A 25,255-nucleotide genomic window follows, 5' to 3' on the forward strand; every position below is an offset into this window, starting at 1 on the left:
CAGAAGGAGCCCACTTCACTAAGGAAGGGTTGTCTTCTTGGATGGCTCGGACCACCGGGCCTTGCATCTGGTGTATCACTATTTCCTTCCACCTTATTATGGTATCCTGTGTGATGGACATACCTTCTGGGTGACAGTAGGCTGCAGGAAGTGCCTTTGACTGACACCCAAATGAGTCGGCTACTCAGAGTTTGGAAAAGGCTACTTGGTCCTCCATGATAGCCGCTATGGAGCACATGGCCCGAATCCCAGGACCAGGAATCTTCCCACTAGCCATCGTCTTGCATTGTATTCAGTCCAGATCTTCTGGACAGAGCGTCGGCCCCGATGTTCAAGGGCCCTGTCTTGTATTTCAGCGTGAACTGATAGTTGGACAGGGCAGCCAACCATCTGTGTCCGGTGGCATCTAACTTGGTGGAGGTCAGAATATACATCAGGGGGTTATTGTCGGTCCCATAGAGATAGTCGTGAAGCTTATCGACTACAATCCACTTGAGCACTAGAAATTCCAGTTTATGGACTGGGTAGTTCTGCTCACTCAACGTCAGACTGTGACTCACATTTGCTACCGGCCGGAGACTTGCTGGGTATTTTTGGTGTAATACCGCCCCCAGCCCGTTGAAGCTGGCATCCACGTGCAGGATGTACGGTTGTCCTGGATCTGCATAGGCCAAGACAGGGGCTTCAGTGAGACTCTTCTTCAGCCCCGTGAAGGCCTTTTCGCAGGCGGAAGTTCATTTGTCCCCAAACAGTGTTCGCGGTGAAGCGGCTTTTTGCCGAAGCTCCTCTGGGTATATCTTCAACAGATTGTTGAGGACTTTGGCCTTGCTGGAGTACCCTTCTACGAATCTTTAGTAGTATCCTCAGAACCCTTGAAACGATCGTAGTTCCATCACATTATCGGGTCAGGGCTAGTTCACTACGGCTTCGACCTTTGCGGAGTCGGTAGGCACTCTTTCTGCGGACATTATGTGGCCCATATAGGGGACCAAAGTGTGGCAAAAGTGACATTTGTCTAGGGACAACTTCAGGCCTTCCTTTCCCAGCCTATCCAGTTCTTTCAGAAGGCGTTCTTCGTGTTCTTCTAGTGTTTTGCAATACATGATGATATCGTCCAGATAGACTAGACATTCCCAGGGACTCATATCACCAATGGTCTTTTCCATTAACCTCTGGAAGGTTGCTGGTGCACCACAAATGGGTGCATCCGGGTGAACTGGTAAAACCGGAGGGGTTTTGGGTACCTGGTAGTATCCAGACCTCAGGTCCAGCACTGATTGCCTGATAAGGTGCTGAGGATCTCTTCGATCCCCGGTAAGGTATACTCATCTTGGACCGTACAGCAGTTCAGGGTACGGTAGTCCATGCATAGGCGAACAGATCCGTTCTTCTTCCACACTACCACAAAAGGATAGGCATGGGGGCTACGGGACTCCGTTATGATACCCGCCATCTTCATCTCCTTCAGGATGTCCCTCATGTCCTCCACATCTCTTGATGCTTAGCGCTTCTTCCACTCCGCGGGCAAGGTTGAATCTCCGAAGTCGAACGGCAATCCTTTAGGAGCTTCTCGTACCATAGCCGCGTTCACATGAGCCAATGACTCTATCTGGGTAACCGGTGTATCCGACCCAGTGCTTGACCGACGTCAAATCGTATAGGATGAGGCAAGATATTCTGGATGGTCACCATGAATCGGCGAGGAAGTGAAGACTTCCACTCTTTCATCTTTGGCACCGCCTTGAACCCTCTCTTGGTGTTCTCTTCAGGCATGGTCTCTAGGGTGAAGTACCAGTTGGTCTTGTCACGGCCCGGGTAGTTAGGTACAGCGGCTATGTGCCTCACTCCCCCAAGTGGAATCTCTGTCAACCCCTTCTCCAGGTTGAAGAATTGTCCAAATCCGTCTTGGACAGAGATTCTATGGCATTCCTCCTTGGATACGGGGTGGATCTTCAGAGAAGATACGGGTAATTCACCGGCTTTGTGTAGATACGTCCGCATCAGGGCTTGCACCACATCCGCGTTGGTCCCCAGTATGATGGGGGAGCTTGAATGTTCCCAGGGCTCAGGACATATCAAGGCTGCCCCTTCAGGGGGTGGGTTTTGTTGGCTTTGAGCTGTGGTATATCCAACCGCACTTGGATCACGCCATCGATGGGGTAGTCTTCACTACTCAGACCCCATAACTTCATCCTTTCGAACGACTGCATAGGCAGATGCTTCAAATGCAGGTCGTAGAATGGTCGATAAATGATGGTCACATGAGAACCAGTGTCCAGCAACGCAGAAGAGTAGATGCCCTCCACCAGTACTCTTACTATGGCCATGGGTCCTACTCGATTGTAGGCATCCGATGGAGCCTCCTCTTTGGTTCGGAAGTCATCTGCCTCGGACACTTGGATAATATTTTTATTTACAAGGGTCCATAGGGCCAATTAAGGCCATCGGAGGACCTCCGATACTTCCTCGCCCTCATCTTGTCTAAGGGCGTGGAACTGTGCCAGTAGAGCAATGGCATCGTCCTTAACACCGTAAACTTTGGTTATGGCCCGGATTAGGGTTGAGAGTCGGCCCCCGCGTGACACACAGTAAAATCACACCATAATGGTGGCTGGGGACCGCAGGCATTCCACGACTACATCAGAGCAGGACCATTCTGCGGGGTCTCTCCACTACTGAAACTACGCTTCTCACAGCGGCGTGGGCCGTAACCCAGAGAAGGCTTTTAGTTTGCGATAGTGTTGCGTCAGGGACTTAGCTTCTCGGTCAGCTGCTGTAAGACTCCAGCGAGTAGCTGAGCTCCATCCAAACTGCGGGAACTGCGGTGGCTCCAACCCGACCATCGGCTGCCAGCTTTGCTTCGGCTAGGACTTCCCGGGAGAGGTATAGATGTAAGCACCTGACACTCCTCCACACTAGGGATGAAACTAGGTGTCTCCATTTTGATGCTTAGTTTGGGGTATATGAGGGAGAGATGAGATCTATGCAAAACTACATCTTCTAAGAATCAAGTCAAGTCATTACAGTGTTCCTGTTCCTTATTGTAAGTACATTACTTAGCACTCATCACAATTATTTATAGACATACTACTGCGTTTGTTCCCCCCTTTCCCTTTCTTTCTTTTCTCTTGTGCGTCTAGGTTATTCTACACTATATACAGTATATATAAAAGAACGAGACAGCACACAAGATAAGATGAACTCCAAGGTGTATTGCAGGTAAGTGGCACAAAAACCAAATGTTTCGGTCCTACAAACAGGATCTTTAAGATGCATTGTTAGGTATACAGTAGATAAATGTTTGGAACTATTCCCTATATCCCATTTGGCCACTTACTGACCGTGGTCCGTGCCAGAGGAGGGGTACCCATGAAAGGCAGTTCCTGCAGATTTCACTGTAAGTGCAATTAGGTACTGTAGTCTCGTGTACTTACTCTCTGGGGAAATACTCCTATTACCCCCTTCCCAGAAAATGCACCTCTAGTTCGGTGCCTATCCCCCTAGGTGACCTGAGAACGCCTAGTTGCCCATTACTTTCTTAATAGCGTATTATCTGGAAGAAGGATAGGGTTCTACAGTATATGTATGTGCCCGTTAGTGTAAATAGTGCAAGTCTATAGTAGTGTAAGTATATAGGCATACTAACTTTAAAACATTCAAATAAGCCAGGAGAAAGTGTGACCAGCGATTATTTCCCTAATGGGTAAATTCCTCAAGACAAGAGGATAATGTCTCTCAGGAGCGGTCACGAGACCACGATTTTCTGAAGGGGCCGTGGTACTCCGGCAACCAAAGGGTTTACTTAACGCCGTGTCCTCCATTTACTTGTTATGCGTGTTCATTAGGAAGTACAGTAGGAGGTGTAGTGCTGGGAGATGGAATGTTTGAGGAGTTGGGGAGTTGTGAACCCAACAAGTTAGCCAAATTTAGCATTGTCACAGTTACACAGTCAGTGAAAACACGAGGCGAAGCGCGTCGGATTAAAAATGGAAGAGGCAGTGACTGAAACTCGGAGGGTGATATTTAAAGGGAGGTGAAGAGAATGGTACTGTACACAGAGAATCTGAGTGGGTTTTCGTCAATGTAGTTAATACAAAATACTCAGTGGCTGTCAATATATTAAAAATAATAATAAGAAGAAGAATACAGCTGATCAACTAGTCCAGCCATATTTTATTATGTAGATACAAACTGTGCTTCCCTTACTACAGAATACAAGTAAAGTGTCCGTGTAATTTAAAGTGAATGCAAAAAAGTAACTAAGAAGTGTTGTGCCTTATATTATCACTACTGACTTTGTACCTGTACATTAAATATTCTGCTATACCCCGGAGAAACCGTTGTAGGATCAACATTCCCTAGTGTATGGTCAGGTTCTCTGCGTTACGGGCTTGTAGTTTGCAGTTTCCAGGTGCACGCCGATCACAGCATCCTTTCATGAATGAGGGGCCGTAGGGACCAGGCATAAGACTGAGTTTAGTGCTAGAAATCAATTAATTCAGAAAAATCTTTGAACTGTAAACTGTCACAAACACTGCAAAAGGTAAACAGCAATATATCAAACATCCCTTTTCTATTTTTTTCTTCTTTAAGTTAAAGCATATTAATGAAAAACATCCCTTTGTCTGTGATCGTTCTCCTAACATCTCCGTAACACGAAGAAGGGTATACCCCGCACTTACAGCGCAATCAGACATTTGGCTGCGTCTCAACCGGCGTTTGGTTCACCCTGGCTGCTGGACACTCAGGAGCCGGCCGCTTCCCCAATAAGGTCAATTAATTTAAGGGGTTTAATAAAAATAATTGTTTGTTCTTGTATAGTGCTACGTAGCGCTTTACAGACATTTTGCAGACACCGTTCCTGCTGTAAAATCTATGTTTTTAGGGCCTGAGGCACAGGGAGATACAGCGACTTGCCCAAGGTCACAAGGAGCCGACACCGGGAATTTAACCAGTTTCCCCTGCTCCAAACTCAGTGCCAATCAGTGTCTTTACTCACTGAGCCGCTCCTTCTCTCCACTCATTAAGTGGTTAGGATAGGGGGTTAAGGATAGGCGTTTTAAGGCAAGGGTTGGGTTTTTTTTAGTGTCGGGGATTAGGGTAAAAGGTTAAGATTTTAAGGGTTGGGGATTAGAGTAAGGAGTTGCGGTTTTTAGGGTAAGGGGTAAAATTAGGGTTTTCTAGGGTTAGGGGTAAGGTTAGGGTCTTACCTTAGCAGCAAAGCACCGGCGATGATTACAGTAAGTTGAGCCAAATCGGCTGCAACCAAATATCCTAGTCCGAATTTACAGATGCCTTTTCTTCTTACGTTAAAAAAAAACCAGGCACTTTGTGCGCACAAGTTGCAGTTAACAAGAGGAGAGACTGTATCAAAGTGTTTTTAAAGATTTTAGCAGTTGTGTAATATATTGTAGAGCGGTATTCATGTGTCTCTGTTCCTTGTCGATATAATCAAGCACATTTTGTCAGGGCTCGTTCTACAGTAGCCATGTCACTCGCTAAATATTATTATCCGGGATTCTGTACGTATAATGTGGTATATTTGCAATGCCAGTGCACAATAGCCGCTTCATTCTACATTCTATCTATAGTCTCATCTCCCCAATCTATTCAGTAGAATGAATATATGCACTCCGCATATTTCGGGGGGTAAGGCCGCCTCTCGTCAGGTTGAGGGGGATGACGGGTGCCCCCCCCACCCCACACTCTGTGGCTATATGTTTGATAATAAATCCAGTGATATACTGTATATCTACGTGTGAGGTATCTCCATATTTATGCTATCTAGTTGAGAAGCGGTTTTGGAGCAGGACGCAATTAGACGCTGCTACTGTGTCCAAATTGGGATAGAAGAAGAGGTGTGCTTTGAGAAGACGGTTTATTTTCTTGTGTATTACGTGGAACACCTGATGCTAATTATGGGTTGTATTATCCCATAAAGGATTTTTAAGACATTATAGTCGTTTTCATACTAAACCTCAAGCTTTCTTCATGTAGATTTCTCAAGTCATCCCATGCACCTTAAGAGGAGATGTTTAAAGGGGCTGAAATGGTGCAACTGGAAAATGAGGCAATAATGCACTATACATGTTTGGGTTATCATTAGATTACAGACAACTGTCTTTATGAGATGTGTGTGTATGTTTGAACATTAGGTGCATCTGTTGCTTTGAATTATGACATTTCTAAGCCTGAGCTTGGAACACATTGTTTGTTCGCTGTATTTCCATTCTGGATCCATGTCACCTTTAGATTTCCATCCAGTCACGCTTCTCCGAGTATTCTTTTTTCCCCATAGAAATGAAAGACTGTTGTAAACCAGAATACACTGGAATTAGTGTTAGAAAACAAATCGTAGATCAGGATCTCATGATAACACAGAGTCAGGTTAGTAATACTGACTTCAGTCTACTTCTTACAAGGTTTCGGAAAACAAACTAAAATATATACATCTAATACCCTGGACCTAGTTGTCTCTTGTCACATCCTGTTCCCTTTTAGACATCAGCAGCCTAGGTGGGATAAGTGGTTCTCATCTAGCGTCAAACTCTATACATCTATGTTTCTACGTCTGCGTTGATGGGTGTCCGTTCCCCCTGCAGAAGACTTTGAGTTTCACCGCTCTGTTCCTGGCATCTTCGGCACATCAGAGGCTTGTGTAGTCCATTGTAAAGGGCCGCTCCCAGCAAGAGGACGATAAATCCCAGGATCTGCAGTGCATGGAACTTCTCCCACCCCACCGCCAAGCTGACAATCCAGATCACGACTGTCCTGAGGCTGTCCAGCACCATGCGGGTTGTGGCACTGATTTCTTTAGTTACACTAATACCCGCAAAATTAAAGAAGGCAATACTGCTAATGTTGCCCAGCAAGGCGAGTATAATTAGGGGTTGGTTGCCCATTTGGCAGAAGGCATCCACGGCATCTTCTAGGACTTGCCGGTCGTTATTGCTGAAGTTGCCTGCTGGGATGTAGTAGAAGGGGATCAACAGCAAAGTGAGGATAACAAATCCAAAGAATCCTGCAGAGCAAAAAGAATGAAAGATGGGAATGGATTAACCTCTTCACCACATGCTACCCAATGGCTTTCTGGCCTATATACCATATTAGATTATAGGGTACTCCTGAATATAAGGCGACCCCCTAATTTCAGTAGCAGTTTTAAAGAAAACAGTTTACATACACACATAATTTGTTTGTGAATGGTGCTCTAAAAGTGCTAGGACTGTGTAACGTAATTTGTTTGTGAATGGTGCTCTAAAAGTGTGTATGGTAAAACGTTATATGGCCTTTGGAACGTTTTACATACACACATACATACATACTTATATACACACACACACTCTATCTCTCTGTCTCTCTCTGTGTCTGTCTCTCTCAGTTTGAGCTTCCTGCCACAAGCAACATGGCTGCTTCAGGCCCCCAAGGTGGAGCTTCTTCCGCTTTACCCTCCTACGTCATACATCCGACTGCTGATTGGCTCGCAAAGTGGGCGGGGACAGATTATAAGGCGAGTATGTACTTTTCAATGTAACTTTATTGGGAAAAAAACATTGCCTTATAAATCGGGCAAAACCGGTAATTACATTGTAGCTACAAGTGGGGTGTTGGTCAGCGAGACAGAGTCAGGGCCAGTAAGAGGGGAAGGTCTATGCTTTGGAGTTTGTGAGAAGAGGTATGGGAACCAACGTTGTTATTAAGAGGCAGATCGGTGTGTGATGGTCACTACCTCTGTGTGAGAGCAAGATGGTTACTAACCAGAGTACTGTATATAGGAGTTGCAATAAAGTGAAAGTCCTCGGCCATATTAATACCCCCATTTAGTAATGCAGAGAATTGTTATACACATGTAGGGTCAAATTCTAAACTTGGTAAAGCGCTAAAACATTTACTATAAAACATCTCAGTGTCATCAATTACCAGAACCGAGTTATGAAGAAGAACCTAAAAATGTTTACATGGGAGACGAGGTTAAGAGTTCCCTCCAAAAATTACATGATTCTTTTATATATATATATATATATATATATATATATATATATATATATATATATAAATAGGTTTTACCAGATTGGAGTCCGGAAAAAACGAGACAGCACACAGTCTTGTAAGTCCAGTAGAACTATATTCAGTTTAGCATGGCACCACATCCAACGTTTCGATCATCCCAACGTGACCTTCCTCAGGGACGTGCCACGTCCCTGAGGAAGGTCCCGTTGGGATGATCGAAACGTTGGATGTGGTGCCATGCTAAACTGAATATAGTTCTACTGGACTTACAAGACTGTGTGCTGTCTCGTTTTTTCCGGACTCCAATCTGGTAAAACCTATTTATATACATGTGCATATGGGACAAGCATCAGCATTTTTTCTGTTGTTTACAGTGTGCCAACTGAATGTGATTTTTTCATATATATATATATATATATATTTTTTTTTTTTTCATGAAGAACACTAAAATAATGTATAGTCTCACGGTATCTTGTTTTGAAGTTCATTGTGTAACGACACAGGGAGATAAAGTCATTTGCCCAAAGATCACCCAGTCTACGAGATCCAAAGGGGAAGACTACCCATAATCATGCAAATTCAAGTGCAACACACTAACCACTTCTCCTCTTCCCCCACATAACAGTGTTACTACTTGTCTATATGGTAAAAACACTGGGGGGATTTCATAGTGAAATACAGGATGAGCCCACGAGAAAAAAGGTTCAAGCCAACGTAATTTAAACAGAAAAATGGCTTAGGAGTAATAAAGCTTTCTGTGAGTAGGGTTACTGGCTCTGCACTTCTTTAATCCAGGCTGTGCTGAAAAGCTGTTTACTGCGGCAGGCATGAGCTTATAGGGGTCCATGTTAAAATGGAATTGAAGCAAAAGGTGACACGGTGTGCTCATTTACTTGTCATTTCCCAGAATCCCTGGCTGTAGTGGAAGCACTGTATGCAAAGAGATACTGGTGATGAGCAGGGTTGCAGACCTGTCTGAAACATGTGAATATGCTCACTAGTGATATTTTTATTTGCTATGAGTTATACTTTGAATTACTCAATCAAAAACAAAAATGATGTTGATGTCACATTTTCCCAAGTCTGTGTATGTCTTATGCAGCAATCGTTATCTCTCTTTATTACAGTATAGCACTGCAATAACACTGGGGCCACAATTTGGAGGCACACTAACATTTCCCTCTGACTGGCTCCGATATGCCTTATATTTGACATTGCTGAGAAAGACACAGCTGTGTGAAATACGTCCCTTTACATACCCTCAGTGCCCACGGCGCGGAGCGGGTGAACATCATGTTTGTAGACAAATTTCTCCTCCAGAACCATCTGGATTGCTACAATCACCTGGGCCATGATGATAAGCAGGTCACCTGTAGAGGGAGAATGAAAAGATATGTAATAGTCGCTTTCTGGAATTGCGTAACACAACTTTAAACGTACAGTAAGTCCAATAACCTGTGCTGCATGTCAGGCCACTGGGAAACATGCAGAGGGAGAGCTCATTCTCACCAAGGGTTGTCAGGTGGCTTCTTCAAAAATACTGAACACAATGGTGAAAGGTGTGACTGGCTCAACACACACTCACACACCTCTCCACTCCATGCTGTTTCCTCCTCTCCTTGGCCCCACCCCCAGGGCTCCTGACACCTCCTCCTGATTGGCTGCTGCTGGGTAATACAGCCAATTAGGATGGGTGAAGCTTCCCAGCCCTGCTTAGGAAAATCCTGTGGCCCCACAAAGCCGGTTAAATCACTAATTCCAGAGAGGTAATACCGGACACATACATGTCCAGTATTACCTCTTATTTTTTACTGGACAGTGTCCAAATTACAGGACAGTCTTTCGCCAATCCTCATCTTTTTCTTACAGTCCGGTTCAAAACTGAATACCTGGCGACCCTATAATCTCACACTATGGTGAACTGTAAAATCTAGTTTTGGAATTGAAGAAGGTACTACAGTATGGTCATTTGCTTAGTACAGGTACTTTATGCACTCTGATGCTTTTCACCCGATTCATTGTACAATAATGAATTAATAAGTATTATTTGAAAATAAAGAAAATACAATATGTCAGTATTAAAGTTAATGTGAAATATTGCTTTCTTTATATCCTCACTCACACTTTATATGATAGCTCATTGATGTACGGCTGTATATGTATATATACATGTTCTACTGATACCATGAAAACATGCACCTACAGCACTTACCTGTAATGACATTATTCAGACTCTTCCCACCGCTGGAACCACTAAGCAAATCTGCCAAGCCCACCACCACCAGACCACAGATGGTGACAAAGATTCCCAGCCACTGGCTCCACTCCAGTTTCCTCCCCAGGAAAGCGACAGAAAGTAGCCCTGTGAAAATAATAACGGCTCCTCGTAGCATCTGGAAGCTGGAGGCACTGGTCATATTCAGGGCTGGAATAAAGGATCGGTGAGGAACAATGAAACTCGATACAAGACGTATACAGAAAACAACAGTATTATTAGTGGTGCTGAGATGTATCAATGTGTTTTCCACGCTACAGATTGTCAATTCTTTTTAAATGTAAGAGCACAAATTTACTAAATATATATTGAAAATTTATGGTAACATACAGTAGGATTAACTGGAATTAGGGATGCCCGTGTGGGTGGGAGGTGCCAAGAGATGTGCCCCAGGTCTGGTGTTGGCAGGTCAGACTTTTGTGATTGGCTAGCCCTTCCTTTGCTAAACCCCTGCCTTTGCTCAACAGGATGCAAACCCCCTCCCCACTCAACAGGCTGCAAGCACCCAAAAAAAATCGCCCTCCCCCCACCAACCCTGTAGTCAACAGGATGCCAGCACCCACAAAATCCCTCTCTCCCCACCAACCCTGTTGTCAACAGACTGCCAGCACCCAAAACATCTCCCTCCCCCACCAACCCTGTAGTCAACAGGATGCCAGCACTCACAAAATCCATCTCTCCTCACCAACCATGTTGTCAACAGACGGCCAGCACCCAAGAAACCCCTCTCTCCCCACCAACGCTTTAGTTAACAGGCTGCCAGAATGTCTTGTCCCGCTCACCAACCAGGGACAAAGGTCAGGAATTCAGCCCTGCGCCCTGGGAATTCTGTCAGCGGCCTGATGTGAACTAGTGACTAATGTCATTGATAATTGGCTAGATCTTGGGATCAGTACTTTTTAAAAGAAGGGAAAACAACTCATGCATTATAAGCATTTGAAAAAAACCCTAAGTTGTTTATTTTCCAGGTGTGTTGATGGCTTTAAAAGCCAATGCTGGAGCTTTCGGGATTTCCAGGATATCTTCCTCAGATGGGTGTCTGTCTGTACATAGTATGGGTAATAGGTATAAAGTTATAACAATATATCAAAATAAAATATGTTGGCCTATATTTACTAAATAGTGTTATTCCATAAGACACCTTACAGTCCACTCACATGAAATACAGTATGAGTCTATGGGGCATATGTATCATGGCCAAAGTGGAGCAATACTGGGGCAAAATAACAGCACCTTATGAACAGTATGAAAGAAAAAAGTTTCACTAAAATCAATAGGATTTTTTCCTTTGATAAATATGGTGCAGAATGTTTGCCCCACGATAGCACCGCGTTTGCGTTGATACATAGAACGCCCGAGGGAGATGTACCGATGTAAAGGTAGTGCTACTGTAATAGAAGTTTGGTTTCATGCATTGCTCCATTTTCTGCTTGCGTTTGCGTCAAATCAATGGAAGTGTTTATTACATGTGACATAATAACAAAGGAGGGAGAGGGAGTACTGCAGGGGGGATAATCCTTTTTATTGGACCAACAAGTAGTTGATATGCTACAAGCTTTCGAAACTCTCAGGGTAACCCGGTCAAGGAGCCTGACAAGTTAGAAAGCTTGTAACATATTTACTACTTGTTAATCCAATAAAAGGTATCACGCCCCCTACTCCCGCCCCCTCCTGTGTTACTACATGGAAGGAAGGACAGCACGGCCCCCCACCCTACTTTGCTTAGATTTGACGCAAATTGTAGGATAGAACATTTTCCGCCACCTCCTGATTCTTGTGATGCAAATACAAGATACAAAAGTGACGCACAGAGGCGCTGAGTTTGCAACAATTATTACAATCTGTGCATCGTGTAACTCTTCCCTGACTCCTCCACTTGTCACTCCCCATATCGCAACATGACGCAAGTGGCACAAAACATGGTGCAAAGACCACGGTACATTGATGCCAAGAGACGCAAGATGAAAATGATGCAATTTATGTTACGTTCGCTCCAAATTTGCCTTGAGACAGTACGTCCCCCCCTATGTCTTTAGAACTGGTCGCATTCTATAATTATATTTTACAAAGAAAGGGAGTACCTCCAAAAAACAGGGCACTCGCTGATATGTATCCAAAAATAGTAATATAATCTATTTTTACTGTAGACGGTGTGGTCCATAAGGGACAAAATGAGGAGCTCCTATATTCTGTGTTTATATGAAGTGATACGCATCTACAGTATATGAAATGCTTCTGTATGTGTTTATATATGATTCCTCTGTATGGTATTGATACACTGTGTGTGTGTATATATATATATACTGTACACACACACATTTCTGTGCCAATTTTTTTAGAAATAGTTGGGTGGTATGATGCTGTGTTATATTGAATGATATAGTATAATTAGTGGTATTTTAATGTTACTCTGTTTTTCCTATAGTACTCGGGTACTGCGTATACCTTATGTGTGGTACCTCGTGGAGGATTTACTTCTGCTGCTTACAGTATGTAATATTACTGCTATTACTTTATATTATGCCTTCTACCTAGGGGTGTTCTGCTCTTACACTGTTTAGGTTTTAAGGATTTGAGTGCCAACGTTTATGACGTAATAATAAATGATATTAGTATTTTTGGACACATACTGTATCAGCGAGTGCCCTGGTTTTTTTGGAACATTTCTTTAGAGACACTCCTTCTCTTTTTTATATACTTATCTAGTATCTTCCGTGGTTCACCCCTTTTGGATTTCTAGCTGGGACGTGTACCATTATTTGTAGTATTTAGGTTGTGGTGTCCCATTTTCCTATTTTGCACATTCAAAACGATTGATGTGTGGTGGTGGTGGTGGTGGTGGGCGATGGAGCTAATTCATTGGATCATGATGCTGTAGGTGTACTTACCCACATACATGATGCTGTTAGGTGTACTTACCCACATACATGATGCAGGTCCCAGTCATGTCACAGAGCGCCGGCGGAAGGAAAAGCAGGGAGTTGAATGGCTGTGACGGTGACAGAGCGGGCTCAGGTGCTCTTCTGGTTTTATAGGCCACCAGTATGTAGAATGCGCCCAGGCAGGACAATTCTCCTAGGAACATGCCCACGGCCTACAACACAGGGAGACACACGGCGTTCACCTGTCATTCTTATGGGCATGAAAGGCTGGCCAGTTCCTCATGGGTTAAATCGTAGCTCTTAAAGCCGCAGTCCTGCTTTCCATTTTTTGTTTTTTAAATGATGCGTTCTGTAACGGTGGCCTGTTGGGTTAATGCCATATTAAAGCAGCAGAACATGTCGCACCGCACGATTTTAATAATAATAAAACAAAAAAAATATATATATAACAGAATTGAAGCAGGGGGTCTACTGTGCTGAGCTTTGTTAATTTCAGCTCGTGGGACCCGCTGGTTCCTCTCCGTAGGGGGCACCGGTAGCAGCTCCGGCTGGGTTGTGTGTGGCGAACATAATGGCGGCATAAATGTCACGTGGGCCAATAGGAAGCCGTGACATCATCCCTTGCGGCTTCCTATCGGCCTTTAAACCTGCGGAGCTGGTACCGGTGCCCCCTGTGGGAGGTAAGTACCTCGGGGAGCAGGGCGTCGCTGGCGCTTAAATTAATGGGGTTCAGCTCTGCAGACCCCCAGCATCCCACCTATTAAAAAAAGCACATGTTCTGCTGCTTAAACCTACTGATTGTCTTGTGACATCTCTTAGGCTGCGTCCATGGTCCCTGATTGCTTGCTGAGGCGCGCGGAGGACCCGCTTTCCCTGGCCTTAGATCGCGCGCCGTCCGGGGGCGTGTCAGGGGGCGGGCTAGTGACGTCACGGAGCTGGTTCGCCCTCATTGGGCGAACCGCTCACGTGACCGTCCCTGTGCTCCGGCGAGCGCCAAATCTAAATTTTGTATAAGACCTACGCTTCCGCGCGCTTGCGGAAGCGTAGGCGAGCCCCTACTAAAGCCGCTCTCATTGCGGCTGTAGGGGCTCACTGGTAAGCACCAGCACGCCTCAGCGCGGGTTAGCGCGTATGCGCTGACCATACCCGAGGCCTTACTCTGGAGAGAGAAATCACATTGTTGCACTTTTGTGAGAGGGAAATCTCCTGAATGTTATGCGCGTGGTCCCATTAAGGTGCTTGTTACATGTGTATGTGGGACGGTTACATGTGTATGTGGGACGGTTATATGCGTATGTGGGACGGTTACATGCGTATGTGGGACGGTTACATGCGTATGTGGGACGGTTACATGCGTATGTGGGATGGTTACATGTGTATGTGGGACGGTTACATGCGTATGTGGGACGGTTACATGTGTATGTGGGACGGTTACATGTGTATGTGGGATGGTTACATGTGTATGTGGGACGGTTACATGCGTATGTGGGATGGTTACATGCGTATGTGGGACGGTTACATGCGTATGTGGGACGGTTACATGTGTATGTGGGACGGTTACATGTGTATGTGGGACGGTTACATGTGTATGTGGGACGGTTACATGTGTATGTGGGACGGTTACATGTGTATGTGGGACGGTTACATCTGTATGTGGGACGGTTACATGTGTATGTGGGATGGTTACATGTGTATGTGGGACGGTTACATGTGTATGTGGGACGGTTACATGCGTATGTGGGACGGTTACATGCGTATGTGGGATGGTTACATGCGTATGTGGGACGGTTACATGCGTATGTGGGACGGTTACATGCGTATGTGGGACGGTTACATGCGTATGTGGGACGGTTACATGCGTATGTGGGACGGTTACATGCGTATGTGGGACGGTTACATGCGTATGTGGGACGGACGGTTACATGTGTATGTGGGACGGTTACATGCGTATGTGGGACGGACGGTTACATGCGTATGTGGGACGGTTACATGCGTATGTTGGACGGTTACATGCGTATGTGGGACGGTTACATGCGTATGTGGGACGGTTACATGCGTATGTGGGACAGTTACATGCGTATGTGGGACGGTTACATTCGTATGTGGGACGGTTACATGCGTATGTGGGACGGTTACATGCGTATGTGGGACGGTTACATGCGTATGTGGGACGGTTACATGCGTATTTGGGACGTTACATCTGTATGTGGGACGGTTACATCTGTATGTGGGACGGTTACATGTGTATGTGGGACGGTTACATGTGTATGTGGGACGGTTACATGTGTATGTGGGACGGTTACATGCGTATGTGGGACGGTTACATGCGTATGTGGGACGGTTACATGCGTATGTGGGACGGTTACATGCGTATGTGGGACGGTTACATGCGTATGTGGGACGGTTACATGCGTATGTGGGACGGTTACATGCGTATGTGGGACGGACGGTTACATGTGTATGTGGGACGGTTACATGTGTATGTGGGACGGTTACATGCGTATGTGGGACGGTTACATGCGTATGTGGGACGGTTACATGCGTATGTGGGACGGTTACATGCGTATGTGGGACGGTTACATGCGTATGTGGGACGGTTACATGCGTATGTGGGACGGTTACATGTGTATGTGGGACGGTTACATGCGTATGTGGGACGATTACATGCGTATGTGGGACGGTTACATGCGTATTTGGGACGGGTACATCTGTATGTGGGACGGTTACATCTGTATGTGGGACGGTTACATGTGTATGTGGGACGGTTACATGTGTATGTGGGACGGTTACATGTGTATGTGGGACGGTTACATCTGTATGTGGGACGTTACATGCGTATGTGGGACGGTTACATGCGTATGTGGGACGGTTACATGCGTATGTGGGACGGTTACATGCGTATGTGGGACGGACGGTTACATGTGTATGTGGGACGGTTACATGTGTATGTGGGACGGTTACATGTGTATGTGGGACGGTTACATGTGTATGTGGGACGGTTACATGTGTATGTGGGACGGTTACATGCGTATGTGGGACGGTTACATGCGTATGTGGGAAGGTTACATTCGTATGTGGGGCGGTTACATGTGTATGTGGGACGGTTACATGCGTATGTGGGGTGGTTACATGCGTATGTGGGACGGTTACATGCATATGTGGGACGGTTACATGCGTATGTGGGACGGTTAGATGCGTATGTGGGACGGTTACATGCGTATGTGGGACGGTTACATGCGTATGTGGGACGGTTACATGCGTATGTGGGACGGTTACATGCGTATGTGGGACGGTTACATGCGTATGTGGGACGGTTACATGCGTATGTGGGACGGTTACATGCGTATGTGGGACGGTTACATGCGTATGTGGGACGGTTACATGCGTATGTGGGGTGGTTACATGCGTATGTGGGACGGTTACATGCGTATGTGGGACGGTTACATGTGTATGTGGGACGGTTACATGCGTATGTGGGGTGGTTACATGTGTATGTGGGACGGTTACATGTGTATGTGGGACGGTTACATGTGTATGTGGGACGGTTACATGTGTATGTGGGACGGTTACATGTGTATGTGGGACGGTTAGATGCGTATGTGGGACGGTTACATGCGTATGTGGGACGGTTACATGCGTATGTGGGACGGTTACATGCGTATGTGGGACGGTTACATGCGTATGTGGGACGGTTACATGCGTATGTGGGACGGTTACATGCGTATGTGGGACGGTTACATGTGTATGTGGGACGGTTACATGCGTATGTGGGACGGTTACATGCGTATGTGGGACGGTTACATGGGTATGTGGGACGGTTACATGCGTATGTGTGACGGTTACATGCATATGTGGGACAGTTACATGCGTATGTGTGACGGTTACATGCATATGTGGGACGGTTACATGCGTATGTGGGACGGTTCATGCGTATGTGGGACAGTTACATATGTATGTGGGACGGTTACATGTGTATGTGGGACGGTTACATGTGTATGTGGGACGCTAGGAAGTGAGAGCAGATTGAGAGGCTTTTACACATATCAAATGTCTCTATTTAAAGGACCAGATGGAAAAAAAAAATACTTTCTTAAAGCACAAGCAGGAAGCGCCATTTTATGGACCCCCTACAATCTGTGATCAAAGTATAACAAAGAGTAACACTGCTTTTTTATTTACAATTCAACCTCCACAATTTCTTTTAAAATAGCCTATTCCTTTACAGTTCCTAATGCATCAATGTATCATGCAGCGTCACAAAGTTGTCTCTTGCAGGAGCGGCTTTAGGATTTGCGGGGGCCCAAGGCGGTATGCTGGCAGTGTCCCCCCCCCCCACCCTTGCAAAATAAAAAGGGGATTTACCTTGATGAGTAACCTCCCTCCGGCAGCGTCACGGCACCATGACATCATGGCGACATGTGACATCACATATCCATGCCCCCAGCCACCCCACCCGCACTTCACTGGTCCCGTGCTCCCTCCTCCAGCTCCCCCCTCCGGTCAGGTGAAAGTTGGATACCGGCGCCGACAGGAGGGAGAGGAGGAAGCGCCTCGCCTTAAGACACTTTCTTTAAAAGAATTGTGCGCCCCTGCACTGAAGCTCAGCACCAGTTATTTTTTCATGGGGCATTGACATCTGCCTAGATCAGTGGTTCCCAACTCCAGTCTAGAACCCCCAGCAGCTCAGGTTTTAAGGATATCCCTGCTTCAGCGCAGGTGGCTCAATCAGTGGCTCAGTCATTTTGATTGAGCCACCTGTACTCAAGAACCGATGACCTTAAAACCTGAGCTGCTGGGGGTTCTAGAGGACGGGAGATGAGAGCCTCTGGCCTAGAGTACTACTTCATTTCCAGATCCGTCTCTTCTCCCTTTAACCCTATTACCTTCATGCATTTCTCTGCCCTGTGTTGTACAATGTGTCCCACTGGCAGCAATGGGGGTCAATGGTTAATCAAAACCCCATGCACCAGGGTGAATAATTTTTTATTTCTAAAGTACCACGAATACAAACCTGGAAGAAAGGATGGTTGACTCCAGTATTTGACAATCACAGGCGATTAATTTGCTTTCTTCGTGTATTTACCCATTTTGGCACACATTAATTAAATGGAAGAGCTGCGTGCTGCTCATCCATCCTGTCCTGCTTCAAGAAGTCCTAAACCCCTTCACTTTTCCCTCAGTGGTCCCATTATGAGTGAAGTTCCTCGCTGGGATTACGTTACGTACCTGCAGAAACGGGTGCTGGAATTGGTGAGATTCGGAATCTTTACATCCTTTAGCTGTAAAGTTGTCTGCCCACCTGCAACGGGAGTAATATCCAGGTAAGCCCTTCCCATTCAGATATTGGAATGCAACATGGGAGTCACGGTATATCCATAATGACATGTTAGGTCAGGGGTGCCCAAATACAGTCCCCAAACCCCACATTCCCCCCAACAAGACAGGTTTACAGGATATCCCAGCTTCAGCACAGGTGGCTCAATCAGTGGCTCAGTCGTAGACTGTTAACTTGTGATACACAGTGGCAGATTTTGAAATCCGTCGCCCCATGGCACTTACATGTGGCGGCCGCCATCTTTCTGCCGCCCTCCTTCCGATTAGCAGCGTCGAGTGACGCCGCGGACGTCACCGACGTGATGTCACCTGGCGTCCCATTGCCATGGTAAAGTGACGTCAACGTCATCTGACGCCATGGCAACAAGATGCCGTGTGACGCCATGTTGGTGACGTCCGCGGCATCATTTGACGCTGCGAATCCGAAGGAGGTGGAGGGCGGTAGAAAGGAGACCAGAAGGAGGCGCCCAGCATATGTAAGTGACTTCTGTATATGGGGGCGGACATTTTTGCCAGCCCCAAATTTTGCCGCCTTAGGACCGGGCCTAACGGGAAATCTGCCACTGGTGATACTCCTTGCTTCCCACCTAGTGAAAAACCCAACAGGTAACGCCACTTTAACTGCAAGTAGATACTGTATAATGCTATCTAAGATTCTGCCACTAGATGGCAGTAAAAGTTCTTAGTTTCAACTTTGTGCTGAAAAACCTACTGTATGAGGTTATACTGTAAATGTTCTATCCACATGTCCACATACAGTGTCTCAGACAGGTCTGCATCCCTGCCTCTCACCATTGTCTCTTAGCATACAATGCTTCCACTGCAGCCAGGTATTCTGGGTAATGACATGTAATTGAGCACTAACAGTGTGTCAATTTTTGCTCCTTGACCATTTTAACACGGGACCCCTATAAGCTTATGTCTGCCGCATTACACAGCTTTTAAGCACAGCCTGGGTTACAGAAGTGCAGAGCCAGTAACCATACTCACGGACATACCGTAAATCTATGAGGTCTATTGATCCTGGCAGCAAAATCTTGTGCTAATCTTTTGCACTGTGGATCTTGTGCTAATTTTTGAGACAGTTTTGCAGATTTAACATTTTGATAGAGTTACAGTAGATTCACAAAAGTGCTTTGTTTTAACTCTTTCTGCTATTTTCCGCTTTGCTCCAAACACTACTTTATTTTTTTTACAAAACCTAAGGGCCTATTCTCTCAGCTTCGAAGTATGACAAACTGTTTCTAAAGTGCCCTTTCCGAGGGGATTGGCACGCTGTGCTACCATGTAAGCCCTTTTCGCGTGTACAAATTGTGTCTAATCGGCTTCTTTTAGAAGCGGTTTCACTCCGGCTCTGCCAATCCGATCATTTTGTCAAAAAAGCCTTAAACTCGTATAGCAGGATCCCCCGCCCCCCCCCCCCCCCGAGTCACCGGTGGCTCCCCTTGCAGGTCACCGCCATGTATAAAGTGATTGTGCATGCGCAGAGTAGGCGGCCATCCCAGGGAAGGTACCTGTGGGGACAACAGCCCCCAGCATGCCCAGGGGCAGAGACCATGTGAATCAGCACAGCCAATAGGGCTAAAACCTTCCCCCTGCACACAGATAGATACTATTCGCGCGCTTGGAGACCGCCAGTCGGAGCTGGGATGAGGAAGGGATAGGTTGTGCATGTGCAAGGAGTCAGTGGCCCCTGCACTAGGCCAGAGACCCCTTAGGCCCCAGCTTGGCCCCGACTCCCACATAGAGTGTGGCTGCGCATGGGACTTGCCCTTAGATAGGGACATTGCCCACTTAGCATCTCAGTTAGGGACACATTCAGGACGCGGCTGCGGACTGATGCTGCGGCGTTCTGGGACCAGGCCACCATACGGAGAGACACTATCCAAGGTGGGACCCTCCTACCGGACACTACCCAACCCGGAGGCGGACTCATTGCTGACGCGTGGGATCGAAGGCCTCTATCTACCGTCGCTTCACCGGGTGTCAGAGCACCCGTCAGGTACAACAAGTGCACCAACTGCACACACATTAGTGGGGCAGCGCTGTCTCGCACATTTGGGCGGGAGTCGCTTCTTGTGTACACCGTGGTGGTTGGGTGCCCAGGGGCCCCTCAGGATTGTGGAAGAAGGAGGGAGGACTATATCGCCAGTGTGTGGACACCGGGTTGCGGGTTGTTGGAGGGCACGGTCATGTGTGACCTGGTGGGTTGAACTGTGTATATAATTGTTCAGTATTCTTTTGCCTGCAGTAAAACTATTATACGTACCAGCATGTTATGTTGCATGGGGTTCCTGTAACGGGGTTATCCCACATAGTAGGATCCCGTACCGGTGGAGGCGCTACTAAGTGATCACTCAGGTACACCCCAGGCTCCCAGCAGCAGAGGCTCAGGCCTCCCGTGAGCCGCAGGTACAGCAGTACATACGCAGTAGCCGCCATATCTCCCAAGGGGTGGGGGAACATGCGCTACACTCGCATTTTTTTTTTACCCCAACGGCTCTTCTCGTAGCTCCGTTATACAAACCGTTTCAAAAAAAAAAAAATTACCATCACGTAAAAGGTGGCGAGATTGGTATTGCAAGTTACATCCATATGCAAGGGCCCATTTTATACTGTTACTAGCATTTTGTCAGCACTGCTGCATTTCTATGGCCGCGGGCATGGTGCCTCGGGCTGCGCTGAGCCGCACTCCTGCTCTGCCTCGCCTGCTCCAGCTGGTGCTTTTTTGTGTCCTGGCAGGCGAGGCAGTGAGCGCACTTTGGGGGCGGGGCGAGGCGAAGGCGTGACGGAGGCGGAGCGGAGGCGTGGCTAGTCCCTAGTTCACATTGGATGGTTGCGGTCACGTGACCGCTCCTCCGCTCCCCTCAGCACCGAAATTTAAAATCCGTCTGTCTCCTTCAATTTGCTGAGCCTCCGCACGCATACGGAAGCGTGTGGAAGGGGATACTAAAGCCACGCTGATTACAGATGAAGGGGGTACGTCTCTCTGCTCAGCGCGGCTCAGCGGGGTCTGTGCTACCATGCCCACGGCCTAAGGGCGTGCCCCAGATATCCTTACACTTCCAAGTCACATCCAGAGCCTGAAATATGGGCTTGGCTGAGGAAAAACCCATATATCAGACTGGGAATGGATTTAGCACCTCAGGTCATTCCGCTTCTAAAGCACGTGCAATCTGGGCGCTTTGGCGGTGACATTTTACTATCTAGAGCCCTTGATAAAGCGCTTGTCACGAAACATGTAGGTTTTCATTCCTACCTCCTTTTTACATGATTCAATAAAAACAATGTTCCCGGGTCGTCACCCTCCCTCCGTTTATTCGCTTGGTGGAGTGTCGCAATGTTTCAAAATGTTGTTCCAGTTCCTTGCGAGCGAATCTGCACACCGGAAGATTCCCCCAACTGTCTCCAACTCAACACCGAGCCCAGGACTTTCCGCACTGCGGGGCGTGCGAGCTCTGTGGATTATCTTAGCGATTCATTTATCAAGAGGGGCTACGTCTGTATACCCAAAGGGTTTAAGGAGCCACTTTGCGCCATTTACTTCGTGGTTGCTGGACATTCCCATAGAGAAAAAGGCCAGGTAGGCGCTAGATTCATTATCCACTAGCCCCATATACAGTACTTATATTTGATATGGACTGTTGGAGGGATTCGCTCTCTGAAAGAATTGAAATGGAATTTATATAGAAACATTTCTAACTTTTCTCGAAGCACTATTGAGCCCCAGATCTCCTCCTGGACTCGTATACACTGGCTGTGTAACCAGTCACTTGGTTTAGAAGAACCGAGGACAGCATTTTATCTCACATTTCCTTCCGCTGCTTCTGAACACGCCAAGCCGTGCGGTTTGTCACGGACAACTTCTGGTCATTATAAGCTCCAATCCCCCACTTTCCTATTCTTGATGTGTTTTGCAGTATGTTGTAGTCATCTATTTCTTCATGACCTCATTTGTTCTTTGTACCTTAAATCCCAGGTGCATTGTATCTGTACCATGATGTGCTATAACAAGTAATGAGAAGGTCTACACTTCCAAATAGAACATTGTTCACCTGTCTGCCCAGCTCCCTTAGAGCATTTAGTTTCTAATGATATGGGCACCCTGAGTTTCTGCATGGTCAAATTCATTCAGGGCCTTGTTTACTAAGCAGTGTTACTAAATAAGACACCACCCAGCATACTTTAGTAAATATTTACATTTACGTCCCATTCACGTGCATAGGAGTGAGGTGTCTTCCAGCCTGGAGACTGTCTTATGGAGTAACACAACGTTTTATGGCCGAGTCAGTTGAAGTTGTCTTTCAGAACAGACGTGGGGCTATGGCGTATGTACTATTTACAGTGTTATAATAAAATGCTTTATCGGATGCACCGATGCATGCTCCTGTGTAAGAGGCAAAGGTCAATGTACTTGTATCCAACTTACGAATAGACTAGTACATGCAATGTTACAGATCAAGCATGATTTACGTTCAACTGCCATGCAAAAGTGCAAACCACATCCGCGGCCTCGCCATGCACGGAGCCTGCTCCTCGTCACATTAAGCTTGCACCCCGGCACACTAAGCCTGCGCGTAGCCTACACTAAGGCCGAGTCCATAGACGGACAGGCGGTGCTGAACCATGCAGACGCTCCGCGCTGAGCCCCTGCATCCTCATGAGGATGCCTTGAGAGGGGGCTCACGCGAGCGTCCGCAAGCGTGCTGAGGCGCTGGAGTTTTCAGCCGAGCGCCAAGCTGTTTTTCAGCGCGCTGTCGGCTGAAAACCTCCAATCACAGCACAGCAGTGTCAACGTCACGGCGCCGTGACGTCGGCGCCGTGACGTCGGCGCCGTGACGTCGACGTCAGTGCGTCGCGGGCGATTGGCCCAGCGACGTCACTGCCCCGCCTCCCTCAGTCTCCCCCCGCCTCCGATCGCGGACGCTGTCTCGCCTGTATGGGCATGAAATCGCCCAGATTTCAGCAGGCGAGCCTCAGCGTCAGCACGGCTCGGATCTCCTCACCCCTCTATGGCCCGGGCCTAAGCCTGCACTGACCTCATTTGTTGTCAGACGGAATTATTATTTGTGTTGTTGCAGTTCAGTGTGTGTCCTGCAGGTGGCACACTGAATATCTTTGCCTACAGATGCAGCCACCAGTATCCGATGGCTTGCCTTGGAAATTTGGGACAATCTCCCAGTAATGCTGCAACATTTCTGTGAGATTTCTGCAGCCATACTAATGGCCCATCGGATTAACACAGGAGGGGTCCCTGCAGTCTACATAAAATATTTGTCACAGCGGGGCAAAATAATTCTCTCTATCTCTCTCTCTCTCTCTCTCTCTCTCTCTCTCTATCTATCTATCTATCTATCTATCTATCTATCTATCTATCTATCTATCTATCCTGTGTTCAGAAACAACTGGACCCTTTTTTTATATTTTGTCATATCTTGCAGAAAAATCACCACATTTTCATGAATATGTTGGCAATCATAAGTCTGTCACAGTAGATTATTACATTTAAGAATTATTTGATAATCTAATAGATATTCTTTGGAATTGGTGATGATGACAAATGCATAGTTACCAAATCGTGTTTAGCGCATTATAAAGTGGTTGAGTCAGAGCGAGAATTAAGGTCCAAACCCTGTACATAAAATGTTTCCTGATAAAGGACAGTCGTTAGGACTGAAAAAACGAATTCATAAAACAACGTATGTATGTATGAATGTATGTATATATCTATGTATGTATGTATTTATTTATATAGCGCCATTAGTGTGCATTGCGCTTCACAGCAGTAATATACGTAACAATCATATAAATAACAAATAATACAAATAACAGATCATGGGAATAAGTGCTTCAGTCATAAAAGTAACATTTCGGAAGAGGAGCCCTGCTCCGAGGAGCTTACAATGTAATTGGTGGGGAAAACGTACAGAGACAGTAGGAGGGCATTCAGGTAAGTGCGTCTGCAGGGGGCCAAGCTTTATGTATCGTGTATAGTATTAGCCACGGTGCTACTCATATGCTTGTTTAAGCAAGTGTGTCTTAAGGTGGGTCTTAAAGGTGGGTGCTTGTCGGATATTCAGGGGAAGGGCATTCCAGAGGTGTGGGGCAGTCAGTGAGAAAGGTCTAAGGTGGGAGAGGGCTTCAGATACAAAGGGGTAGAAAGAAGACATCCTTGAGCAGAAAGCAAGAGTTGGGATGGTGCATAACGAGAAATTAGGGCTGAGATGTAAGGAAGAGCAGAAGAGTGTAAAGCTTTAAAAGTGAGGAGGAGAATTGAGTGTGAGATGCGAGATTTGATAGGAAGCCAGGAGAGCGATTTCAGCAGGGAGACGCTGAGACAGATTTAGGAAAGAGTAGAGTGATCCTGGTAGCAGCGTTTAGGATAGATTGTAGGGGAAACAGGTGAGAGGCAGGAAGGCCGGACAGCAGGAGGTTACATTAATCGAGACCGGAGAGAATGAGGGCCTGAGTCAAAGTTTTAGCAGTCGAGAAACAGAGGAAAGGGCGTATCTTTGTTATATTGCGGAGGAAAAAGCGACAGGGTTTAGATACGTTTTGAATGTGAGGGGCGAATGTGAGAGAGGAGTCGAGTGTGACACCTAGGCAGCGTGCTTGGGCTACTGGGTGAATGATGGTGCTTCCAACACATGTGGAAGGAGGTAGTAGGGCCAGGTTTGGGAGGAAGTATAAGGAGCTCTGTTTTTGCAATGTTAAGTTTCAGTCGGCGTAGGACCATCCAGGATGATATTCCAGA

General features: G+C 46.6%; 1 protein-coding gene across 1 annotated transcript in view; it reads right to left on the reverse strand.

Moving 5' to 3' along the window:
• Window positions 1-3,192: 3,192 nt before the first annotated feature.
• SLC35F6 (solute carrier family 35 member F6) overlaps window positions 3,193-25,255 on the reverse strand; it is a 50,541-nt gene continuing 28,478 nt past the window's right edge. The window contains exons 3-7 of the mRNA XM_075598732.1: window positions 18,394-18,466; window positions 13,205-13,379; window positions 10,223-10,435; window positions 9,270-9,380; window positions 3,193-7,021 (exon numbers count right to left, since the gene is read on the reverse strand). Coding sequence (XP_075454847.1) covers window positions 6,558-7,021; window positions 9,270-9,380; window positions 10,223-10,435; window positions 13,205-13,379; window positions 18,394-18,466 — 1,036 coding nt within the window. The 3' untranslated portion in view covers window positions 3,193-6,557. The remainder of the gene's footprint in view (window positions 7,022-9,269; window positions 9,381-10,222; window positions 10,436-13,204; window positions 13,380-18,393; window positions 18,467-25,255) is intronic.

This window comes from Ascaphus truei, chromosome 4 (genome assembly GCF_040206685.1).
Source record: "Ascaphus truei isolate aAscTru1 chromosome 4, aAscTru1.hap1, whole genome shotgun sequence".
Taxonomy (NCBI): Eukaryota; Metazoa; Chordata; class Amphibia; order Anura; family Ascaphidae; genus Ascaphus; species Ascaphus truei.